This window comes from Astyanax mexicanus, chromosome 21, assembly GCF_023375975.1.
Source record: "Astyanax mexicanus isolate ESR-SI-001 chromosome 21, AstMex3_surface, whole genome shotgun sequence".
NCBI lineage: Eukaryota > Metazoa > Chordata > Actinopteri > Characiformes > Acestrorhamphidae > Astyanax > Astyanax mexicanus.
This window is the reverse complement of record NC_064428.1, coordinates 27,956,124-27,983,065: the sequence shown is the minus strand read 5'-3', so window position 1 is coordinate 27,983,065 and position 26,942 is coordinate 27,956,124. Positions and strand designations below refer to the sequence as shown.

The following is a 26,942-nucleotide window of genomic DNA, read 5'->3' as shown; positions in this document are numbered from 1 at the left end:
ATTTTTTAGAGGATTTTGAGTCTTTTCTCTCAGTGCAGTGTTTTTTTTAGAGTTTTTTCTGTTTTTTTTTTTTTTCATTTTAGTATTTTTGGAGGATTTTGAGTGACTTTTCTCTAAGTGCGTTTTTTAAGAATTTTTTCAGTGACTTTTCTCTCAGTTCTGTGGGGTTTTTATAAATTTTTTTGAGTGTCTTTTCTCCCAGTGCAGTGTTTTTTGGAGGTTCTCAGCAGGTTTCTCAGGTTCCTCAGCAGTGGGTGTTTGATGGTCTTGGTGAATCACGCGGAGGGTCGGCATGTGATGCGGTGGGTTTCACAGGAGCTGCTCAAACCGCTACCGGGAGGAGGCTGTATACACACACACACATCAAGCCAACGCCGTCCTCAATCTTAACACGCCCTTTTTCTCCAAAACACGGCGGCTGTATAAAGAGCTTTAGAGAGTAAACCCGCCCCTCTCTCTGCTCCAGTCTCAGCTCCACTCAGCCCTGAGAGTTTACCTATGCCTTCCTAATGGCGGAGGAAATTTTAAAAGAGCCTGATGGAAAAATCAGAGGGGTGAGTCTGTAAATATGAAGAGCTGCTGTGGCTGTCTGTGTGTGAAATTTAATTGTAATCTAACTAATTAGGGAGAAGAATTTTCAGCTGGTGTTAAAAGGCAATGCAAATGAATGCAATGCTAGCTAACCTGTGTCAGTATCAAAATTAGTTATCAGCTGAAACTGTGGAGAAACTGGAGTTGGAAATTTAGAAAGTTAGAAACCTTCACAAGAAAGCTTAAGAATCTTTCTTAAAGCTTATATTTTGTTATTTAACGTTTTAATGTTTTATTGGTTTCAAAATGATAGCAATATACAGGAAAATAGCACAGTAGTATAAGACATGTTACATAGCTTACAGCTACAATCAATCAGTAATGTTCTACTGTTTTGTTCCACATTTCATAGTAGAATGTATTTTTTTTCTTAAAGGTTCCTCAAAAAAAACTTAAGGATTTTCCCCACAGTTTCAAATGAAAGAACCCCCCTAACTGAAGAACATTTAGCGAAATATTGATTTGAACATGTGAATAAATGCATTTACATGGCCTTCTGTGAATTAGCAGAATTATAGAGCAATGCTAACATGTATGAGTCAGTATAAAAAGTGTCTAAAAAAGTTCCTTGAGAAATATTTAGGGGTTCTTTATTTTGAAATTGTGAAGAAACCCCATAATATGTTGTAAAGAGCCTTCAAAAAAGCTTATAAAGGAACAAAAAATAAATAGGAATGAGGAATTACAGTTTAATCTAATAGTAAAAAGTCATGACATATGTGTAACTGGAGTTTTTACTAATAAAAGTGTTATTATACATGAATTCTTTGGCATTATACGCCTGTGGGAGTAAGTCTGTAAAACGGATGTGGGTATGTGTGTTAAATTTAAATGTAATAAAATTTACAAGCAGTCTTGAGCAATGCAAACTGAATGTTTCAGTATCAAAAGTATCAGTTCCTTGAGGAATTTTAGGGGTTCTTTATTTTGAAACTCCATAATATGTTTTAAAGAACTTTTAAGAAAGCTTATAAAGCTTTAAGAAACATCTAAATATTTCTTAAAAAAAAAAAAAAAACTTTTCTTGAAGGTTCTTGAAGGAAAAAAAAACAAACAAAGAAAAATCCATAAACATTTAACAGTAGGCTAGGCTGATAGATGTTTTTTTAGCATAATATTGATTTGAACAATCAATAAGATAAGTGGATAAGTGTGTTTAGGTCATTCTTTTAATTCTGATCACTTCTTGGTTCTTCAGGTGTGACATATTATGAGTAATCAGTTGATTGTTCAATGATTATTTTTCTGCTCTGCCAGGGGTGTCCAAACTTTTTTTGTTGGGGGCCAGAAGGAGAAATATATTTGAAGTCACGGGCCACACTCTGTAATACAACAAATAATGAAATATACCACTTTAAATAATACATTTTCCTGCTTACTTTCAGCGCACCCTCTCCTCTTCTCTTTGGCCCGTTTTTATGCGCTATAACTGCACACTCTCTCCGCATTTAGACTTTTTGCCCCCTTTTTTTGCGCTGCAACTGTGCACTCTCTCCGCTTTTAGATTCTTTGGCCCGTTTTTTTGCACTATAACTGCGCACTCTCTCCGCTTTTAGACTCTTTGGCCCGTTTTCTGCGCTATAACTGTGCACTCTCTCCGCTTTTAGACTCTTTGGCCCGTTTTCTGCGCTATAACTGAGCACTCTCTCCGCTTTTAGACTCTTTGGCCCGTTTTTCTGCGCTACAACTGCGCACTCTCTCCGCTTTTAGACTCTTTGGCCCGTTTTTCTGCGCTACAACTGCGCACTCTCTCCGCTTTTAGATCTTTGGCCGGCGCTACAACTTCAATCTCGCCGCTTTTAGACTCTGTGGCCCGTTTCTGACACCTAGCGTTCAAACTTTGAATCTCATATTATAAAAACCTGCTTACCAGCGGGCCAACTTTCATTCTATTTCTAAAATACCTCGCGGGCCGCTCCAAAAAAGAAAACGGGCCGCAAATGGCCCGCGGGCCGCAGTTTGGACACCCTTGTGCTATGCCCTCTAGCTCTTCTTTCTGTGGATATATGGCATCTGTTCCTAGATTTCTCTGTTGACAGAAACAGCTGATAGTGGGGTTTAAATGTCTGTTTAATGCCTAGAGTATTATTTAATTAGAATCAGTCTGATATTTAGGTAATTTAGAAAATCTGTATTCTGTTGTGTTTGGTCACTTTAGGTGACCAAGCTAGGTGTGAATTAAGTGAGCAGCCTTTAACCTTTTTTACCATTAAACAGGATAAACATGTTTATTGAGCTTTTGTTGGAGTAACTGTCCCTACTGTCCAGGAGAAAAGGCTTTCTCGTAGACTATGGAGCATTGCTGTGAGGATTTGCTTGCATTCTGTGCCAAGAAATTAGTAGTTAACGGCAAGCGTATCTCTACCCTTAAACGCTGTGAAACTCTGTCGATTCCTCATTTTCTTTCCCAAACTTGTATAACTTTGGATAAACTCTTTCATTCTGTATTGTTTTGATGTAGCCATGAAGCTCCTTCAAAGGGTTCTTTGATCAATGCCATAGAAGAACATCATTTGGGTTTTATGAAAAATTATGTTTGTTGCTGAGGTGTAAAGAACCATGACATTGGTAAGGAACCTTGTAATTCCAGCTTGTTATGTATTTCCAAATAATTATGGATGTATTTACAGTATGTACAACTTAAAGTATGTATAAGTGTTTCCAGAACTGAAGTGAAGGTACTTTGAACCTTTAAAAGGTTTTTATTTTCAAGCGTGCTTCCTGTATTTGAACCAAAATATGTTGTTCTATGGCTTTGCTCAAAATAACCATTTAACGGAATTACTTTCTCTACAGTCCAGGGACAAAAAGCTTTCTCTTAGATTATGGAGCATTGCTGTAAGGATTTAATTGCATTCAGTGCCTAGAATGTTAGTGAGGTCAGGATTCACTCAACCTCATTCCCAACTGATCCCAAAAGTATTGGACGGAACTGCAATGCTCGGTCACTTTATACCCATCTAGCCTATGACTGGTCTTAATAGGCATTGTGCTAATATTGTAATGTAAGTCTACTTCTCAAAAGGGACTAGAAAAGCTGTGTGTGCATTTGCATATCTGTGCCAGCAATGGGTGCTTCTTAAAGTAGCTGAATGCTTTCAATGGGATGAGGTGCCCAGCAACATTTGGGCGTTCGGGGCCCTATCGAACACCTTGCACAAGGCTCGTTGTGATGCTCTTTGCTGCATGCTCTTTGCTGGAGTAAATCTACAGTAATGAGCATGGTGGTCTGGAAGTGAGGTGTGTTCAGGTACATTTCTGGCGTGTTGCTATTTTGGCGGCGAAAAGAATAGGAGCTCCACTGACTGATTAAAACCGTGACAACAGTCAGTCATCAGAGTCCATTTCTTATAGGTGCTTCTAGTGCACAAACACGACTTTTACCTCAACAAAAAACGTCTGCAGCTCATTTTACCTTAAATGAGCTGCAAACGTAATTTCACAGCATTAACGCACAGGTCAGTATCCTCTGCTAAGATAAAAAAAAGCGCTGCGCTGTTAAGATACGAACGCGCTAAAGTTAGAGCTCACCTGCCTCTTAAAGGGAATGGCAAGTGGCACACTAATTGGTTTATTTCATGTTACACCCAAAAAACACATTATTAATAAATTAACCCTCTGGGGTCCAGAAACTCACAGTTTTTTGTATTCAATGATTATATTGATGCATTTTAGATTATACAGTGCAGGAAAGAGATTGTTGGATTTGATCATTTTGTCTACATAGAAAGCACTTAAACATTGATTCTTCAGAGATAAAAATAATCAGATTCTGGGGCCCTATGGAATTCCCAACCCTTGTTAACAACCTTGTAATTACAAATGAGAGTTATGTAACCTTACAACTAGATGCAATTAAAAGAACAAAGTCTACAGATTCAGAAAATGTATTGCATTTCTGATTTGTATTTTCCCAAACAACTTGGACAACTGGTTTGTGAACCCCAGAGAGTTAGAAGGCGTACTTTTTGCACCCTCACGATACCAAAAACACATCGACATGCCCTAAACCCAGCTGCACAATCCTCAATTAACCGGTGAGCTATAGTTCGCTAAAATATGGCCCCTAGTGTAGTTCTTTTGTTGCACTGACCCAAAGACCCTTTTTGACACCTTTATTGCTTGATGTGCATCACTATGTATTTGAGCTGATTCTGTTAAGTAGCTGGTCTCCAACTTGTTGGAGTAGATTGAAAACGTGGACTTTGTGATATAGTGCCAACTAAACTCTGCGTTTCACATGAGAGCCTAAAGTAGCCTTTAATTCTTTCATGGATCTGAATAAGACTATTCATTTTGGCTCTGCAACCACGTGCACACTCACGCGAAAATCTGCTTTGGCACTGGTGGTACACCTGCCACCAGCCTACTCACATTCCATTTTTATATCCTCCACGATCTGATGGATTTCTGTTCCAAAATGGGAGTTAGTGCTCCCGAAGTTGGCAGACTTTAAGAGAGATTTTGGACCATGGGGAAGGTTGACTTTGTTCCAAGGCGCTAACTACAAACTTGCATCAGACTCAGGCCACGTTCCACTTTCTTGCTAATACAGTCATGTGCGTGGCTCGATGGATTACAGCCAGAATCTTATCCAGCAGATTCGGCTTACAGTGTGCAAACCGTGTTACACGCTCCTAACAGCCACTGTATGAGGCTCATCTACTAAGCAGTGGATGTACTGCTGTGTTATGTTGTATCTAACAGAATTTCATAAGCTTTTAACAAACAACTTCTTCCTTTTTGCTGCATCATGATCAATGGATCAATCCAACCCAACTTTGAAGGCAATGATGGTTAAACTTTTAAACCATGGTCAGGCTTTCAGGGTTGAAGTAGGGCATGGCTTGGTCTGACTATACCTAAAAAGATGCATGGAGTTCTAGCATCAACACTTCTTTCGTTTCTCTTTTTCTTTTCTTTTCTTTTCTTTTCTACACTCTTAACCTTTAGAGATAAACTTGCTGTTTGGCCATATGCTACAGTTGACGACCGGCTTTGTTGTGAACATAGTGTTTCGCATAATTGCCTATGTGCTATGTATATTACTGATAGAGGCTTCCACTGGAGTCTAGTTGGGAACATTACATGAGAAACATTCTAATAACATTGTGTTTAACATTGTAAACCATTATTAAGTGACAGGCTTTCAGAACATCCCTGAAACATTACTTACTGTAACTTTACATGCTAACCCTTCTGGAACTTTGCTAAACGTTTGTATAACATTCTCAGTTCATTGGGACAGCTGCTCTTCAAAACTGTGCTGTACTGCTTCAAGTGGTTTATGCTAAACATACACTAGACAACTTCGGAAAGACTCCCTATTTGCAAGACTGCAACTGGAATCATTCTGAGATCATTTCCCATCATGCTTCTGGTGGAGTTTAACAGGAAGAGAAGCTGTTTAACAATAGAGCAAAAACAGAAGCACCTTTTGGCCACAGCTGACTTTTTTGACAAGACACAGCAGAATGTGGACACGACCCTGGTTGAGTGAACGGAAACGTTCCCACGCTTGCCTTGCGTCTTCCCGTAGCTCTCCTATTGGTTGTTGACATTGTTCACATCACTGTTTGCGTGAGCTGAGTCTCAAGACTTACGCTAATATTAAACACGGTTGATTTGATCTGAACGGAGGACGAGAAAAAGACAGACTTAAACCTTCAATACTAACTACCTTACACTGAACGATCGAGATGACGCGACCGCAACTCCACTCTAGCAAGACTCTCATGATTTTATCCAGACTTTGGATATTGGTCTGCAACAGTGAAATCGCTTGGTGTAAGGTCAGCTTAAACTCCTGATTAGAACCTTAGGAACAACTCTTCCAGTCTGTATTGTTTAGCATGCAGTAGGGGTGTCACAATTTCGATATTTCATCGAAATCGATCGAAATTATGTCATGGTCTCGAACATCGAAGTCAAAAAGAGGATCGACGATTCCTCACGCAAATGGCGCACCACACCGTAGCTCAAAGAGCAGCTCTTTCTCCAGAGAATGTGGACATTCTCATCTTCTTAAAGAAAAACTTGAAAATATAAAAATAACAGTTGTTTTGTCTAGCCTCAAATATGTTAATAGTTTTGGTACCTTAAGGAGCATCTTTCTCTCAGATAAAGTTAATAATATATCTTTGTTAAAGAAAAAAACTTGTCATTCTCAGGGACCGAAAAAGACAGTTTGTTAAGGCTCTTATTGTTCTATTATTTTGTACAGGACTGTTCCTGTTTTTTTATTATTTATTTTGTTATGTTGCACATTGCTGTTTTAGTAGTGCACACTGCTGCAACCAAAAAACGCCACTAGATGGCATTACAAATATATCTTAATTAAATAAGTTTGACCATTAGTGTCTTATGTGGTGTATTACAGATCACTTGTATCACTTTGCATCACTTATATCAAGCCCACCTTTGGAAATAAGATATTGTAAATTTGATGAATCAAACCAATGACTGACCATAGACTAATCTAAAACTGGCATAGACCTCTCTGCTGAATCAAATCGAATCATGACCCTAAAATCAGAAATAAAATAAAATCGAGGATTTAGAGAATCGTGACACCCCTAGCATGCAGTGATTAAATAGTCATTCTTAAGGTGTAATTAAAGTCATAGAGCTCCTTCAGAAGATTCTTTGAGCAATGTCACAGAAAAACATCTTTCGGTTTAATGAAAAATCATGTTTGTTACTGAGGTGTGAAGAACCTTTACATTGCTAAGGAACCTTGTTTTCCTTGTTTAATTAGGGTTATACATACAGTATGTGCAACTTGAAATATCTAAATGTATGTTTCTAGAACCCACATTTAAAAAAATAAAACTTTAAAAAGTTCCTAATTGCAAGCATGCTTCTTGTATTGGAACCAAATATGTCCTTCTGTGGTGTTTTTTTAACACCGAGGTGGTGGAATGAACCTCCCCTGTTTGTCCCATCTACAGTCCCACTGGAAAACCCTCTGGGTTTTTAAACGCAACTGAAGACCCATCTCTTCAAACAGCATATTAATGAACACTAATCTTAAGCTTGTGTTGGTTCATAACTGTTTGTATGTAGTATGGATCAAATTACTGAGAAATTGTGTATCAGTGCTTTGGTCAGATGTGTCCATTTGTTTGGTTTCAGCCCAAATTTTTCTTTTTCTTGCATTTCTAGTAGGGGTGGGCGATATGGCCATAAAATAATATCACGATATTTCCTGGTATTTTAGTGAAAACGATACTCTTGGCGATATATAACAAAACATTTAGTTAAAAAATATATATTTCAAGAATACACTAATGCAACAAAATAAAAATTACATTTTATTATTGCATAAGATATTATATGGCACACCCCTAACTAAGACATGTAAAGAATACAGAATGCCATGATACAAATAATGCACTCCAAATATCTCCATATATTCAGGATTACAGTAAAATAAATGATACTGGACACATATAATCTGTCTCTAGTATATATATATAATGGGAAATGAGAAAAGTGTGAATTTTCCTTTTGTTAAAAACAGCAAAATGTAGAACCCTGATGTGATAATTAGGGGTGGGTAATATGGCACGATATTTCAGGGTATAATATAGTTCACAATATTAAAAAAAAAAGTTGGCGATATTATCGCATACAATACAATATGGCACACCGCTAATCTCTAGTATACAATTGGGCTTCAACTATTGATTATTTTGGTAGCCAACTGACCTGATTGTTATTTTTTTGATTAGTCAATTAGTTAGCTATTATTTCTGCCATGCCCTCTATCTCTTTAAATTTATAGAAACAACTGCATGTGAGATACAAATGCCTTGTTGCAGCTCTTGTATGTAGTTATCAACAGCATGTTGTTTCTAGTGTTGTGTTAGCTTGGTGCCTGTTAGCAAAACAATACTTCTCCCAAAATATAGGTTTTATAGATTTTCGATAATTTTGCAATTTGTTTCCCTGTTTTTAACCTAAAATCGTTTTTGTTTTTCCAGTGCTTTCATAAAATAAATCTGCAGTAATTATCATTATTCAATTAAATGCATAGGCCTACATCAATGTACTAATTTCAGTTACATATAACGAATTACGCTCAGTAAAAATACATTCTACCTAAATACATATCAATATATTTTTTATTAAATTCTGTTATAATTAATTATGCATGCACAAATAGCTTAAACTAATGCTTCAAAACTATTTGGAATAAAGCTTTTTATATTAACTTCCATTGAACATCATTTACTGTCAGTTTTAAATGAAGTCGTCTGGCTTGTATGGGTACATTTTGTTGAACTAACAGCAGGACAAGAGTTGGCTGGATATAATTTCATTAGGAAATATTGTGATAATAAAAGTTAAAATACTTTTTAAAATGCATTACAGCTGAGCAACTCAAGCTGAACACGCTCTTTATAAAAACAGGTGGTGAGAAGGCTGCAGTACTTATGGTAATACCAGGGTGGTAGTTGCCCCGCAGTCAGAGGACTTGGAAATGTGCCAGGAGATCATGGGTTAGATCTCAGCTGATAGAATACTACTAGCACCATTGTGCCCATAAGCTGGGCATGTAATCCCCCCGTGTTACTTAAGGGGGTCTTGAGTCACCTGAGAAAAAAAAAGCAAAGAGAAAATAATACTGAATAACTCTGAATGTGTGTTTATGAGTAGTTTCGATTTTTTAAAGGAGAAGTCCGATGTAAAATGGACTTGGGGTGTACTGAAATATGATAACAAGTACAAACTTTTGTAGAATAGCCCACCTTAGTTTACCCCCAACTTTCCAAAATACAGCACTTTTAGCTGATGCTCTGAAGAGGCTTATAATGGGAGTGATTGGGGCATAGTCTTACCCATGCAAAGAATTGGTATTTTTAAACCATTAACAAACTCAAAGTCACCACACACGTCATTTGTAGGATTCTGAAGGCCATGGCATTTAAAAGCAGGCACTGAGAACTTTAAAAGTGCACAGGTAGTTTATTAAAAAGACTGTTTATACACACACAGTACGACAGGATGTAGTAAAGGTCCTTAATCCGCTCAATAACTGCAGTGTGAAACTGAAACTAAACGGAACAAATGTTCAGAACACAATGTAATCAATACATAAACATTGGTGTGGACTCAGATCTGCACCTTCAGGTGGAAAACACTCCTAGTTATTTCAGTCCTCGCAGTGTCACCATCTTATTCTCTGTTTAAACCATTTTTAGCCTATAGGCTTCTTTCTGGGTAATGAAGTCTCTGTAATGTCTGTCTCTTGTTTCCGCAGCATTTAACCCTGTCCCTGCTGGCTGTAGCTTTCCTCTCTTCGCTTGGCAGCTCTATGCTCTATGGCTATAACCTGGCTGTCGTCAACTCTCCTGCTCAGGTAAGTAACAAACATATAGTATCCAGCAAAAGTGAGTACACCCCACACATCCACATATTTCAGCAAATATTTTATTAAATCTATATTTCGTTTTGGAAAAACACTACATCATTTAAACTGGGATATAACTTAAGTTGGACGTAATTTGTTTCTAAGGGGGTCCTGGGGTAATTTTCTCTTTTATGGATGGTCCTCTGTGATTTTATTCCCATCCAGAACGACCATGTATGTGTTTTTCTCAGACGTCCTCCGTGGTCTCTGTGGTCCTCCAGTAATTTTAGTCCTGTCCAGACTGACATCTATTTTGAGTTTTGCCACCTCTAATAAAATATCTATTTGTCCACCACCACGCACCGTAATTACACTTTAGGCACGCGTTTCCACAGAGATCCAATTAAAACACAACAGCGAGTGGAAATGGAGGAGCTACTGAATGCAATGTATTGGCCAAGAAAGCCAAAAAACGTACTGGTCCTCCTGTTTTTTCAATTGCAGTCCGGATGCAAGCGTTTTATCACTGAGTAGAAGTGTGAAATATTTTTAACAGATGTCCCCCTGAGAAACTAATCCCATACGGATAGGGCTTTAGGAAAGTCATTGACAGTACAGCATGTATAGCAGTATAGATATACTGTTCTCTAAAAATATCTTAACACACAGCTATTAATGTCTAAACAGCTGTCAATACAAGTAAGTACACCTCACAGTGAACATTGTGTCCCTCCCTGATGTCATGTGACGCATTAGAATTACAAGGTTACAGATTTGAAAGAGAATAGGGAGCATGGCTGTTATATGTGTATATTTGGTGTTTGAATAATAATAAGTACAATTCTATTTTCATTACTGGCAATTGGATATTCAACATCGCTCCTCATGGCAAAGAACTCTCTGAGAATGTTAGAGATCTCTACAAAGATGACCTGGACTATAAGAAGATTCCTAAAACCCTGAATTACCAATAATGTTATCATTATTCAAGACGTTACTGTAAAGAGACTGTGGAAATGTATTTATGAGCTTAAATGCCAGTGTCGGGGTGAAAGTGTGAGAGAGACTGGAAAAAAGAAAGACAGACAAAAAAGAGAGAGAGGGAAAGAGTGTGTGCTAATCACATGAGAGCATGACTTAGCTTTAGCTGAATGTTTTGCAGTCATTTGAAGAGGAGAGAAAAGTATCTAATGCTCCTTGAGATTGATTCACTTTATTGTTGTCCTAGAAATTATGAATGTTCTGCATTATAGATTAAAATTAAAGTCATTTAAACAATGCAGAAAAAACATTAGTAAACAAAAACATGTTAAACAAACTATAAAATAAATATATAAATATGTTTTATATTTTAGATTCTTTAAAGTAGCACCTCTTGCTTTTGGCTGGATTTTCTCAGCCAGCTTTATGAGGTAGAGTCACTTGGAATTCAGTCTTTCAGTTAAAAGCTGTGCTGAACTCGTCAAGAGTAAAATACTAGAATTTCTTGCTCCTCTTAATGTGTTTGAGAGCATCAGTTGTAAAGTAGTGAAGAGATGAGTTGGTATTCAGTGAGTAGCTCTATTAAAGCAATGTTTTAATACATATTGTGGCAAGAACTACTTAGATAAGTAAAGAAAAAAATACAAAAAAAAAGAATTTTAAAAGTATCATCAGATATCCTTAAAAATTAAATATGTAATGATGAAACTGGCTCTTATCAGGACTGCTTCAGAAAAGAAAGACCGAGAGTTACCTCTGTTGCACAGGATAAGTTTATCAGAGTAACCAGCCTTAGAAAGTGTAAGTTAACACTTGTTAGTGTTCCTTCATAGTCTGAATGACTTTAGCATTCATTTTTACAAACTGTACAATGATTTGGACATATATAGTATGGTTTTAATCTGGGCAGGAAGTGAACAACAGCACCTGTCCAGGTGTGGGATATATTAGGCAGCAAGTGAAGTAAATGTTATTGAAGTAGATGTTGAAGATGATACCAAAAGTATCCTTGAGTTGCATGAGGAATGCATGAAGGCAAAGGCAAAGTTCTATTCCAATGTTTAAATATGCCACTAATTTCTGGAGGACAAATCCAGGACATCACAACTGTCCCTTACCATTCATCTCAACAGTATGTCTTCAGGTCATCTTCTATCAGCAGTCATTATTGCCCACTGGCAAGTATTGACTCCAAAGTATTTGGACTGATTGATTCAATTTGCTGCCATCTCTCAGTTAATAGAGCTTGATGGTTCTTAGTAACCTTCTAATCCCCATGATGAGCTTGGATCAGATGACTGGTCATAATTTCATTAAGCATTCATTTCTAGTCTTGGAACCTCGACTGTCTGACTAATGTGATTTTGTTTTACGAAGCCTCAATAGACAAGCCAGCCTCACATTATTTCTTTTTTATGGATAAATATATAGAAATTATGTTTTTGTCTGACAGAAGCTATAGTTTGCATTTATTGTTGAATATACTTTATTTTTTGTATTTCACCTCAATTTTGTTATAAGCATGTTATTATTATTATTTTCCTTTATCATGAAACTGAGGTTTTTATGAGACACAATAATTATTTTGTTACATGTGATCACAGTTAAAATGCATCAGTAGGAAAATATTCTTAAAAAACAGATGTATCTGAACCAATCCCATACTGAGTACAGTGATTTAATTTCAAAATATTCAACAATTCTACAAAAATATTGTCATATTACTTACCATTATGGTTTGGCATATATTCCCATTTGTATGTTCATAATGGTAAACATAATGTAAAAAAATAAAAAATAACAAAAGGCACTGTTTGGACGACATTAGTTTTTCAGAGGGACATATGTGACAAATATTTTACACTTCTACTAAGTGATAAAACATCCGGACAGCAATTGAAAAAAACAGGAGGACCAGTTTTTTGGCTTTCTCAGTCACGTGACATCGCGTTCAGTAGCTCCTCCATTTCTATTCGCTGTTGTGTTTACGTGGATCTCCGTGGAATCACGTGCCCAAAGTGTAATTAAAGTGTTTGTCAGTGGACAATTAGCTATTTTATTAAACCAGGTAGGTGAAACTCAGAGATGTGCATCCAGACAGGACTAAAATTACCGAAGGACCACGGAGTTAGCCTGTAATTTCTGAGCAAAACACATACATGGTCATTCTGGATGGGAATAATATCACAGAGGACCCCCCATAAATGAGAAAGTTACCCTAGGACCCCCTGAAAAACTAATCCTGTCTGGATAGGGCTAAAGACTAAAAAACAAAAGACTAACAAGAAGACAAAGTAAAGACAACTAACCAGGAACTTTGTAGAAAAACACAGCGGAACTGAGGATCAAACAAACAGCAATAATACATTAAAGCAGGGTTTTACACGACAGGTTCAAACAAAAAACACGACAGAGAACAAAGGAACACAAGGTATATACATGCTGGGAAACAGGAAACACATGGAGAAGGAAAGGAGGGGGAAGGGTAACTAACGAGACAGGTGAGAACATTAATGACTGGGTGGGGCTAGGGTGGAGACAAGACAATAACACAATAGGGCCATGTGCTAGTGAAGCACATGGGAAGGAAAACAAGACACAAGTAAAGAGAACAGAAGCAAAAAGGACCAAAAATGGAAAACCCAAGACACACATGGGATAAAATGTGACAATAGTATACAGCATATACAATATTTATTTATTATATATATTTTTTTCATTTTTCTTTCCCAGTACATAAAGGAATTTTTTAACCGCACAGCAGTGAGGCGCAATGGGACTGGCCTCAGTCAGGAGAGCATCACAGTGCTCTACTCCATTACTGTGTCCATCTTCGCCATAGGAGGTCTGATGGGCTCCCTGACAGTCGGAATGCTGGTCTCTAAATTTGGAAGGTACTACATTAAAAATGTTGCTGCATTGCTGTTGATACACATTGTAGTTCTATGCAATCCATAGAAATAGTTCATGTTAGGTATGTATGTATCTACTTCGATTTTAAGGTGCTTTCAGACCTACCTTATTTATTCATGGACCAAAATAGCCTGGTCTAAAAGATGCTGCAAAACAAAATTACCAAAATTTTAACAGACCAGAAAAAGTGTTCTTAGTATAAATCCACCAAACTATGATTTGATTCAAATCCTTGCTGTCCTATGGAAAATAAGTATCTTCAAAACAGCTTTAGAGGAGAGAGGCGAAACCTTCCTAACTTTCAATGAAAATCAACGTAAAAATAGTTTATTTTAGGTAGTTTTTAAGACTTTCTATTGGTCCATTCATCAATAATTTGAAACACAGTGTAAGAGACAGTTTGTGAGTTCAAATTATGCTTGTTTTTCATTAGACAGCAACAGTATGCAGCGTGTAATCACTTTTTTCTGAGGGTTCAGATTTTCAGACCAATTGCAGAAGATTGCAGCAGATGACACTGGTAATTTCTGTATCTACTCTAACTGTAGATTATCCCTAATTTATAAGCAAAAGTAAATAGAATCTGAGTGTAAGCCATTCTTCTCATTCAGCTGCATGTGCATTTAAAGTGAATCAGATTCTGGCAGGGAAGTTGATTTGGGAATGGCTGAATTGATGAAATCTCAACATTCAATGCAAATCCTTCTACAAACCAGTCTAGAGCTCTGGAAATAATTAAAAATGATGAGTTTCTTTGATTGTACCAAATTGAAAATCTCTTGAATATAATCAAGAGGAAGATGAATAATCACAAGCCATCAAACATCAAACTAAGCTGAACTGCTTGAATTTTTGCACCAGGAGTGGCATAAAGTTATCCAAAAGCAGTGTGTAAGACTGGGGTTATAAAAACCAGGGTTATTCCACCAAATATTGATTTCTGGACTCTAGATTGTATTACAACAGTAAGGAATTGTGTTCCTGCACAGGAAAGGGACGCTGGTGAAGAGCACAATTTTGGTGTTTGTCGCTGGAGCTCTGATGGGTTTCAGCCGGACGTGCGGCTCTCCAGAGATGATCATCATAGGCCGCTTCATCACAGGGTTACATTCAGGTACTTCTGGTCTTCTCCTTAAAAAATTTAAAAAGTTATATTTGAATGTTTTGCTTCAGATTAATTCTGATTTATATCTTACTATTTTCTCTTCTGTTGTGTAGGAATTTCTCTGAGCGTGGTGCCCATGTACCTGGGAGAGATCGCTCCAAAGAACCTCCGTGGCTTCCTGGGTCTCATGCCCAGCATCTTCATCTGCATTGGAGTTTTCTTTGCGCAAATATTGGGACTGCATGAGATCTTGGGCAAGGTAATGTGGCAATACTGGAAAAGACATACTAGTGCATCTCTTAAAATTAGAATATCTTTGAAAAGTTACTTTATTTCAGTTATTCAGTTCAAAATGTGAAACGCATATATTGTATAGATCTATTTTAAGCATATTTTTTTCTTTTATTGTTGATGATTATGGCTTACAGCTAATGAAAACCCAAAAATCAGTGTCTCAGAAAATTAGAATGTTGGCATTGTGTGACAGTGTGCTAAGTCCTGCTGGAAAATGAAATCTGCATTTCTATAAAAGTAAAAAAAAAAACTTGGAACGTTTTCTTTTTCCATGATTTAGTTTGGTTTGTTTTCACACATGGAAAAATCCAAGCGTACCAAATTTTGTCACAATAAACCATGTGAAAAATGTTCTCTCTGCTGATTGTTCTTCACAGGAGGAACACTGGCCGGTATTCCTTTCCCTAGTCGTGGCTCCAACCTTCATTCAGCTAATGCTCCTGCCTTGGTTTCCTGAGAGTCCTCGTTACTTGCTGATTGAGAGACATAACATTCATGCCACTATTACAGGTAAAAGCTTCCATTTTATTCATTGGTATGAGAGAGTGATATTGATTAATTAAATTTGTAAGAATGCATCAATCCTGTGCAGGATCCATTCCATTTACTTTAGACACTTCTCCTTTATTAAGGTCCCCCCAATATATGCCAAAAATGGAAAAAATTGTTTCCGTGTCACCCAAATAAGTGAAAAGACCAAACAACGATACTGATACAATGTAAATTCATTTGAGGTCATAATTCAATGTTTACTGTAACATTAGGATTTTTTTCAGTAGCAGCAACACTCCACTTGAACCCCCTCCCCTGGTTGCCCTATAGAATGTCTTCAGGCAACGGGCAGATTAGAATAGAATAGCACTGCTGAGGTATATACAGCTCTGGAAAAAATGAAGAAACCACTTCAGTTTCTGAGTCAGTTTCTCTGATTTTGCTATTTATAATTATATGTTTGAGTAAAATGAACATTGTTGTTTTATTCTATAAACTATGAAAAACATTTCCCCCAAATTCCAAATAAAAATATTTTTATTTAGAGCATTTATTTGCAGAAAAAGGTGAAAAAGATGCAGAGCTTTCAGACCTCAAATAATGCAAAGAAAACAAGTTCATATTCATAAAGTTTTAAGAGTTCAGAAACGAATATTTGGTGGAATAATCCTGGTTTTTAATCACAGTTGTCATGCACCTTGACATGTTCTCCTCCACCAGTCTTACACACTGCTTTTGGATAAATTTATGTCAATCCTGGTGCAAAAATCAAGCAGTTCAGTTTGGTTTGATGGCTTGTGATTATCCATCTTCCAAAGAAACTCACAGTTTTTAAGTGGTCTCTTATTTTCTTCCAGAGCTGTATATTCTGATGGGACATTGAATTGAAAAAAAAAATGTAATAAATGGAAATTTAATGAAAAACATGTTTGGTATTCAGGGTTCAGCCTTTAGCCAAATGGTTAATTTTGTTCAATTTCAGTTTTGGCCAAAAGTGTTTAGTTCGGTTCATGCCTACCCTCTATCACAATACTCCCTCACTGCTACACAGAGCGCTCCTCTAAGTGAGTGTAGTTAAGGCCGCTGCTCACTTCATTGCATTAAATGTGATTGAATTATCCCGGACAGGGCAGAATGTTGGTCAGGCTTTCAATGGCTAATACGGCTTCCTCTGTGATTTTGGGCCACTATAGACCTTCGGCCTGATTCTTCAAAGGCCTGTCCGTCATGCTAGCGCAGTGCACTTTGGCTAGTAAAAAGAATGCATGTGAATAAAAGGGTCAAGTAGCAGTTAAGTAGCAAAGTCTTTCAAAGCTTTCTTTATATTATGTTATATAATGCTAAACAAAAAAGAACATCATCATTATGAAGATTATAAAGACTAAATCTGTTTTAAACTAAAGTCTTTCTATTAAACTGACTGAGCACCTGAGCAACTGAACACCTACACATACTTGTTTATTGTATATAAAAATGTCATTATTAATAAAAGAGTTTATCCTGCTCCACATCTCAGTGCTGCTCTGTAAGCCTGGATACATTTAATTTACTTCATTTATTTGCAGAAACGTAAGACTTTTAAGCTTTTATGTTTACTGAAAACAGTTAAGTAGGCTAAAACAAGTTCCTATTCATAAAGTTTTTAGAGTTCAGAAATCAATATTTGATGGAATAACCCTGGTTTTTAATCACAGTTTTCATGGATATTGGCATGTTCTCCTCCACCAGTCTTACACACCGCTTTTGGATAACTTTATGCCTTTACTCCTGGTGCAAAAATTCAAGCAGTTCAGTTTGGTTTAATGGATTGAGATCATTCTTCTTCTTCTTGATTATATTCCAGAGGTTTTTAGTTTTGTAAAATCAAAGAAACTCATCATTTTTAAGTGGTCTTTTATTTTTTACCAGAGCTGTATATGAAGGACACAGCCAACACAGCGTGAGTTACTGCAGCTGTCTGCAGCCAGACAGTTAATCATAATATATGATCTACAAGTTTACCTATGGTAGCCCGGGGGAATGACGACACACACTGATGAGTGTCAGGGTGAGGCACACCCAGTATGCAAATAGATTGTGCCAGAAGCCTATAAAAAAGAAGCTGCCAATGGCAACAGACTAAATTTAGTTATTATTATTATTATGTTAATATAACTCAAAGATCTCTGTTTGAATGTATATGTGGCCACAAATGTTCACCTTATTTAAAACAGTTGAGTCATTTTTGGAAATATCCAATTTTACATTAAACAAACTTCATTTGTTTGAGTCTAACAGCACACACCATGCTATCTCCATAACGCTGACATTTGCATTGATGTTTACTTGTATTTTGTCTGCTTGTGTTGTTTGGTAGCTCTGAAGTGGTACAGGACCAGGGCTAATATCCAGGCGGAGATTGAGGAGATGCAGGAGGAGCAGCGCTCTCTCTCTTCAGTGGAGACGGTCTCAGTCTGGGAGCTAGTCAGAGACAGATCTGTCCGCTGGCAGATCATCACCGTGCTAGTGATCAACGCAGGCATGCAGCTGTCGGGAATTGACGCGGTGAGTTTGTTTGTCAGGTTACTGTATTTTTTGCACTGAACATACATTTTCTGGTCTATTTTCATGCATAAGGCTCACCGGATTATTACAAGGCGCATTATGCAACACTAGTAAGGAACAGGGGCGTCACCACGTTTTCTTTCTAATTTAGCAGGTCTCACCACTAGGTTAAATAAAGTTAAATAAAGCTAAGCCAAGTAAACAAAACTGTAATTCTTAAAAAAGTCAAACAAGAGCTGGATGTTTATTTCTCTACTGAAAACGCTTCTGTTTATTTACAGTAAGCTTAGATTTCCAGATTTCCATTAAGGCTGGGTGCAGCAGCATTACCATTATCAGCTGACTGCTAGCAGCTAATGCCGCCCGACAGTGCTACACAGAGGAACCCTGTGTGTTCCAGTAAGCCAGGGTGATATTAGCTAGCAGTTCCTCCCACTTAGCTTGGTTTAACACGGTAAACGTGCAGGCTATAGTCCAATATATTCACCTGTCAACAGTGGAAGACCTAGGGTTAGGGTTAGGCTTAGCGCGGTTAGCGCCTAATGCTAATGCTGCTCCAGCAGTGCTAGCCAGGGTTAGCAGCAGGCTACAGGCTGATAATACTCACCTGACAATGACGAAAAAGCTAGCACTTAGCAAAAGTTTGGGCTAAAGCTAATACTGCTCCAGCCTCAGTGCTGCCGAACTAAACTGAAACTCCATGTGATGAATGATCTGTACTCTGCCAGACTTAAGACTTTATTACTATGATCCCAAGGATCACCGGTTCAAAATACTGCTTCGCCATCAGCAGCCAGAGTCTGAGAGAGAACAAAATGCTATGCTCTCTCTGGGTGGGTAGACAGTGCTCTCTCTAAGGCACCTACTTCTCTTAAACACAGCATGGCGGTAAATGATCTGGGTTTTTTTTTTTCAGATCTGGTTCTACACAAACTCCATCTTTGAGAATGCAGGAATATCCATTGCTCAAGTTCAATACACAACAGTGGGCACTGGCGCCATTGAGGTCATTGCTGGACTCGTTGGGGTAAGAAAACACAGCGTCCAATCACTGACCAACACCATAATACATTATATAGGCTACTACTACATGTGGGACGTCCTCTTTGTATACTGTTAAAGCAGATCTGTGTCTAGATTCCACAGTATTCAAAGTGTGTGATATTTGTAGGCAAAATTCCGCAGTCTGTTCAAAACCCCTATTTTCTTGACTCCACCCTCAGCTCAAATTTGAAAAAGGCTAAAAAATGGGAGGGGTTGTTTTGGAGGGGCACTGGGTGATGTATGGGTTTAGAGGCAGGGCAGGAGGGAGGGCTGATTGGTTGAGCTGCAACAGCAGCAGTGTGCCTCTGATAGTGGTGAGATGCAGATGGTTGGACGTCAGAAGGGGGACGGACTTATTGATTGACTGATCTGCATATGTTGATTTTATCTGCATGGACATGGACACATTGTCCTCACCTATAGCACAGCTGAACCTGAGAGGGCGCTGCAGAGCAATAAAAGCGTTTTATAAAGGTTATATAATGTTAATAAAAAAATTAAGCAGGACTGGTATTAATGGAAAAACAGGTTTTAGGATTTTTTGTCTCTTTAACAAAATAGTGTAAAGAATGATATAATTATTTTTTATTTTCCTCTCTTTGTCTCATCTATATTTTTCTCCTTTCCTCTTCTCTGATTACAGTGTTTTACTATTGAGCGCGTGGGAAGGAGGCCTCTTCTGATTGGTGGATTCAGCTTTATGGGCGTCTGCTGTGCAGGCATCACTCTCTCACTTATATTACAGGTAACTGTATGGCTCATCATTGGTTTAATACAATGTCAGTCACAGTTATTTAATTTATTTGAGATAAGTATTGAACTCAACTCAACTAAAGAACTTAGTTACCCTACGCCTGCAAATGCTCAGATTTAGCAAATCAGCCTTAAAGCATGTCGACAATTGCAATTAAGAACTGTCAGCTGAATCAAATTTCCAAACTGAATCAATTCTGACTCTTTAAATCTTGTGTTAACACTTAGAAACCATGGGCTCCTCTAATCCACTCTCTAAAGATCTGAAAATGAAACGAATTGAGGCTCACAAGAGAGAAGATGAGAGACTATTTAAAGATGGCCGATTATTTTAAGCCTGTGGTTTTTACAGTGTGGGCTGTTACTGTATGAGCAAACCTGTGGAGGTCAGATGAGATCTAAAAAAGACCAAAAAACGGTGGCGAGTAAAACAAAAGTAACGCAATAGTTACTTTTACTGGTAACAAGTTACTTTTATAGTGGAGTAACTCAGTTAGTAACTCAGATACTTTTTTGGAGAAGTAACAAGTAACTATAACTAATTACTTTTTCAAAGTAACACTGTGTTTGAAACAGAACAAGGGCATCATGAAAAATTAAGCATTTTTGCAACATGACTTTTTACACATTTCCTTTATTTAAAAACCAAAACCAAACCAATGAGAAAATAGTCCAAGTTTAAAATTGCATTACTCTTATTGATTCAGATCAGACACAACAAACTGCAGGTGTGAAAATGCACCTGAGGAATGATTTGCAGAATTTGCATGGGAAAGTGGATGGATGGATGGATGGATGGATGGATGGATGGATGGAATGGATGGATGGACTGTATGTAGTTTAGAATGTAGTTGTTGTAATTCTCCTGTTTAAAGTCTGAAAAGATCCCTAACAGTTCTAGATTTAGGCAGAACAGCTGTAATGTCTAAAGACAAAGGTCTCTTGTGAATACCCTGCTTGATGTTTGTGTTTTTAAATAGGATCTTAGTGTCTGCTGTGACTGCAGACTCATATGTTTTATAGAGATTGAATGGGACTGATGGCAGGCCGCTGGTTATTCATTAAAGGTCATGCTTTTTTCTGACCGTAGGCTCACGTGCCCTTCATGCACTACGTCAGTGTGGCCTGTGTGGTCGGCATTATCGCAGGATTCTGCATCGGGCCTGGTGAGACATTTACAAGACACATTTCTCTCTCTCTCTTCTTCTCTCTCTCTCTCTCTCTCTCTCTCTCTTTCCATTTTTAGTAACAGCATCACTTTGATTATTATCTTGGGTTTTTGCACCATCATACAGTTATCCCATGATATTTGTCTTCACTGTAACAGAGAATGTTTTTAAGGGGTGACAGTGCAGTCACAAGTGATTTTACTGTTTTATTATTATTATTATTATTATTATTTGTTTCTTTATTAATTGTATTTATTTATATGCTTTTTTACTGTTTGGGGAAAAAATTAAAATGTGAACATTCCACAGTACACTTTAGGAAAAGTCTCCCTCTGCTGTTCAAAGAAGGAAGTTATTCAGTACCAGGGTCAGTGGCATGATGCCTCTCCTGCTGCTCTTTTTCAGTTAAAATAATGTTTAAATGAAAAACATAAGTGTATAATATAACATAGAAGCGCATAGATATATAAAACCTCTCATATATATACTTAGTAAAACATGGGGCATATATGAGAAATCCATCAAGACAGAGGGGAAGGCAAGAAAGGGGTCGAAATACAAAAATAGGCTGGTCGCTAGGTAATCAATAAACTGGGCAAGGCAAAATAAAAAAATCAGTTATACAAAAAAACAGGTCGGCAACAAAAAGGCAAAATACAAATAAAAAACGTGTTTGTAGAAGAGCAAGGAAACTAGATTCAACACTCATCAAAGATCATGGCAAACTATGGGGTATTTATACAGGGGAGAACAGGTGGAAACCTGTATCAGTAGCTTGATGAGCAGGAATGCAGTAGCATCAGGTAATCAGTGGAGTGAGGGAAGTCCAGTGTGGGTGTATGCTGGGAAATGGAGTTTTAAGTGACAAGTTCAGAGTCCGGAGCAGGCAGGCTGACAGCGTTTTTACTTTTGTCAAATTGGCTTGTGGAAAATCTATCTGTAAAAGTCACTTTTTATATGTGAGATGATTTCTTTGTGTTGTTTCTGCACAGCTGGAGTACCCTTCCTCATGACGGGTGAGCTGTTTAAGCAGTCTCATCGTCCTGCAGCATTTATTGTGGGAGGATCTCTCAACTGGTTATCAAACTTCACTGTGGGCTTCGTCTTTCCATTCTTACAGGTGAGCTTATTATTGTTATATATTATTGATTAGATTCATAAAATGTCAGAAGAACACAGTCAGTGTTACTCCTACATGTATAAGTTTTCTTTAAACTATATTTATGATTTACTTAAAATATAATGTTTTTATTTTTAGCATTAGTCAAAATATTTATGTATATAGTTAAATTTAATGAACATTTTCTCTTTTTTTTTTTTTTTTATAAACTTTAATATATTTTGTTTGGTCACGTACCAAAAACATACTAAATTAAGTTAGAATAATAATAGAAACTCTAATAAAATCTTATGAAAATAACATTAGTTTTCCAATCCTTTACATTACATTACATTACATTTGGCAGACACTTTTGTCCAAAGCGACTTACAATAGTCAAGTACAATGTAAAATAAGTTTAAAGGTAAAAAAGGAGGTCAAAGGGGAATAATAGGATAGAGGAGTGAAGGAGAGGAAGAAGGAAATGAGGTTAGAAGTAGTTAGTGTGTTAGAGGTGTTAGGAGAGTAAGTGCTCTTTAAGGAGCTCTGTCTTCAGGAGTTTCTTAAAGATAGCGAGAGATTCTCCTGATCTGGTAGTAGAAGGTAGTTTGTTCCACCATTGGGGAACTCTGTATGAGAACAGTCTGGATTGCTTTGTGTGAATGTTTGGCAAAGCGAGGCGACGTTCATTGGAGGAGCGCAGCGGCCGGGAGGTAGCGTAAGTCTTTAGGAGTGAGTGCAGGTAGGAAGGAGCCTGTTCTGTCATCACCTTGTAGTCGATTGTAAGAGCTTTGAATTTGATGCGAGCATCAACTGGTAGCCAATGGAGCTCAATGAGCAGCGGGGTGACATGTGCCCGTTTTGGCTGGTTGAAGACCAGATGTGCTGCTGCGTTCTGGATCATCTGGAGTGGTTTTACTACACAGGCCGGGAGGCCAGTTAGCAGGGCATTGCAGTAGTCGAGGCGTGAGATGACGACCGCTTGCACCAGGAGTTGGGTGGCCTGTTGCGTCAGAAACGGTCTAATTTTTCGGATGTTATAGAGCGCAAAGCGGCAGGACCGAGCAACTGAGGCCACATGGTGCGTGAAGGAGAGTTGGTCATCAACCAGAACACCCAGGTTCCTAGCAACCTTTGTCGGTGAGAGAGAGAGAGAGTCGATGCTTATAGAGAAGTTGTGTTGAAAAGATGGTTTTGCTGGTATAACCAGAAGTTCAGTCTTTGAGAGATTTAATTGAAGGTGATGCTCCTTCATCCATGAGGATATGTCAGAGAGACACTGCGATATCCGTGCAGAGATTGAGTGATCTTCAGGTGAGAACGACAGGTATAGCTGGGTGTCATCAGCAAAGCAATGGTAGGAAAATCCGTGTGAGCGGACAACCTGACCAAGAGAGGTGGTGTATATGGAGAAGAGAAGGGGTCCCAGTACCGAACCTTGGGGAACTGCAGTGGATAAGGAGCGGGCTGAGGACAGCTGTCCTTGCCACGACACCTTGAACGCGCGCCCAGTGAGGTACGATCTGAACCATGACAGCACATTGTCTGCGATCCCCATGTTTGAGAGTATAGTTAGGAGGAAGTCATGGTTGACTGTGTCAAATGCGGCCGAGAGGTCCAGCAGAATGAGCACTGAGGACTGACCTGCAGCTCTGGCAGCTTTATTGACTAAAATGTAAAAACCCTTATTTTATAATCTCATCTAGCAAAAACTCAGAAAATGGTAACTTGCTCTTACATCCTACAACACAGTCAACTGTTTTTAAACCATAACCCTGCAGCTAAGAGAAGGTAGTCGGGGGGAATGACTACACACCGATGGTGACTTAGAGAAAAGAGTACATGTCCCATATTCAAATAGTGGTGCAATAAGCCAATAGGAAATAGGAAACCTGTTCTTTTAAGTTTGACCTTAAAAAAGTGGTTCCCCTATGGTATAATTAATTTTTTTATTAACCCTTGTGTGGTGTTCGGGTCTGTGGGACCCGTTTTCATTTTTCATCAAATGATACTAAAAAATATTTTTTCTAACTTTTTTTTCACTTTTTTGTGAAAAACATATATCAAAACACATTTTCGATAAACACACACTGTACACCATATATTACATACAGTATGTTTGGCCAAGGGCTAATAAACATTGCTTCATTTGTAAATTTGAAACTAAACAAATTTTCTACTCATATCTTGAGTTAAATTCATTTTCTTTTATATTTTATTAAAAAACTAATAAAAAAAAGAGTAGCACTTTTTGAAAGAAATGTAACATAAGAAAGGTAAAGGGCAAATATTAACCTTGTGAGCTGTTTATATTGTTTGCAATTTAGGTGAAGCGAGCATGTGTAAAGCATTTTAATGTAAAATTGCTTAATTTTGCTGAATTAAATACAAGTAACAAAGTAAACGAGTAACAAAAATATGAACACCACACAAGGGTTTAAAAAAATTATTCAGATTGTACTGGTTCGATTACAATGCTTTAATGCTCAAAACTGTCATCCGTTCAGATGTCTGCAGGTGCGTTCTGTTACCTGATCTTCTTCGGTGTCTGTGTGGGCGTGGCGGCGTACGTCTACTTCATTATTCCAGAGACGAAGAACAAAACGTTTGTGGAGATCAGCCAGATGTTTGCTTCTAGAAACAACTGTGAGTTTGAGAGTGAGCCGCTGACCATCGCTGACCAGCTGAGCCTGAAGAAGATGAACGGATACGGAACAGTGGAAGCTAAGATAGGACGCAAGGAGAACCTCGAAGAGAAATACACATGGACTGATGAAGAGGAGGAGTAGACGGACTAATGTTGAACGGGAAAACATGTGTGTGATTGAATGTGTGTGTGTGTGTGTGTGTGTGACTGAATGTGTGTGTGTGTGTGTGTGATTGAATGTGTAATATCTTTGGTGCTATAGAAAACTCTGGTATCAAACACTTTTAAAACCCAGTGGCAGTGGCACTACACCACACATAGTGTGATATATATACAGTATTGTGCAAATGTTTTAGGCACCTGTGGGAATTTTTAGCGAAAAAAAGCTTCTTATTCTTCCTAATCTCTCCTCATCTGAGTTTAATAGAGTTATTTCTAGTCCTCATCATATCAACACTTGTTTTGGTAAATCAAATCTTACTGATGTTAAATCAGGTGAGCTGCTGATGGAACTGAACATATACACATGCTGGCTGAGGAGCATCCAGGAGAAATCTGGAACTACACTTTGTTCTTCAGCTCGGCTTACAGGATATAATATACTTAGTTAAAAATGAGAATTCCTTGTTACGTTTTACTGTATGTATGTTTATTTGCATCTGTTTAAATCGTATGTTGTGCTTTTTTCAGGCAAAAACACGTATTGCTGAAATAAATGGATTAGTATAATTGGCTTAGGTGCCTAAAACTTTTGCACAGTACTGTATATATATATATATATAATTGTTCTGTTAGATGAAACCTTTCCAAGTGTAAATTAGCAGTCAGTAGTGTTCCAAATAGATTTATGTTCTTTAGACCAATTGTACCATTATATAGTTTCACTATTCATTTATAAACTATAAAAAAGATTGTTTAAAGATCTTAACCAAGCTCAATCATAAAGGCTCCTGACACCAAAGACTTTTATTATGGCGTTTCTAAAATCAGGACACTTAAAACTACCCAAAAACATCCAGCCAACCTCAGAAAACCATCTCTTACAAAACTTAAGAACACAGCATGACAACGCTTAACGGAAGCACTACTAAATGCCCTTTTCTACTAACTAAATACAAATCTTAAACAAACCCCAAAGCATCAGGGAAACACTCGATTGTGACAAGACTTTACAATTCCAAATTATAACAGGATTTCTCTGTTGTTGTTTTTTGGACAGACAGAAAATGTTAAGTTACAGAAAATGTTCTGAATTTATTTTACAGCTGTTTTTTTTTTTATTCTGAAAGTTTTTAGATTCTTAAAATTGCTAGCTACAAACTTATTGTTAAAACACAATGAAAATTCTTTAAAATGTTCTAGGAAAAGCCTTTATAGTTGTGTGAGTGTGGAAATTGGATGTTTTAGTGTGATGGTTGGTGCTACATGGTCTAAAAAGTGTTTGAGAACCCCTGCTCTAAAACAGACACAATCAGATTTTTAGATTTCCTCTTCTATTGCCAACTCCACAACCCCACACTGCGCCCCATCTCTATTTTAGGGTATTTTAATACACAGCATTCTGACAATATTCAACTACACACTGTTGTTTCTACAGAAATCCTGCTTGCCTTGGTGATGCTGGCCTGTCCTTCACTGAGGACCTTTCTCCTGCCTGTTTATAATGCCTTATTTATCTAGGCTAACATCAGTGGAAGATGTTCAGCTTCATTTGAAATTCTCCTATTTGTGAGGGAGTGCATATCCGTGGCTACATTGATAGTCTCTGTATTCAATTCGCTCATCTGTACTGTATCGTTGTTGACAGACTTTTTATGACAAGTGACAAGTGTTGAAATTCTGTATATTCTGATGGTTTTATCTTTATCATCTTTGTGTGCCAGAGTACCAGCGTGTGTAAATACTGTATGTGAAACCAGACAAATGTCCCCTCAGTAAAAAAATCCAACGTGAAA

General features: G+C 37.6%; 1 protein-coding gene across 1 annotated transcript; it reads left to right on the top strand.

The window, feature by feature from the left end:
* Positions 1-433: 433 nt before the first annotated feature.
* slc2a15b (solute carrier family 2 member 15b) lies at positions 434-26,942 on the top strand. The gene is made up of 12 exons (XM_022674677.2): positions 434-554; positions 9,857-9,955; positions 13,661-13,821; positions 14,830-14,954; positions 15,059-15,204; positions 15,617-15,749; positions 18,088-18,275; positions 19,192-19,302; positions 19,963-20,064; positions 21,163-21,238; positions 22,234-22,361; positions 24,848-26,942. Exons 1-12 carry the CDS (start codon positions 510-512, stop codon positions 25,127-25,129), a joined length of 1,596 nt encoding a protein of 531 aa, XP_022530398.1. The 5' UTR covers positions 434-509; the 3' UTR covers positions 25,130-26,942.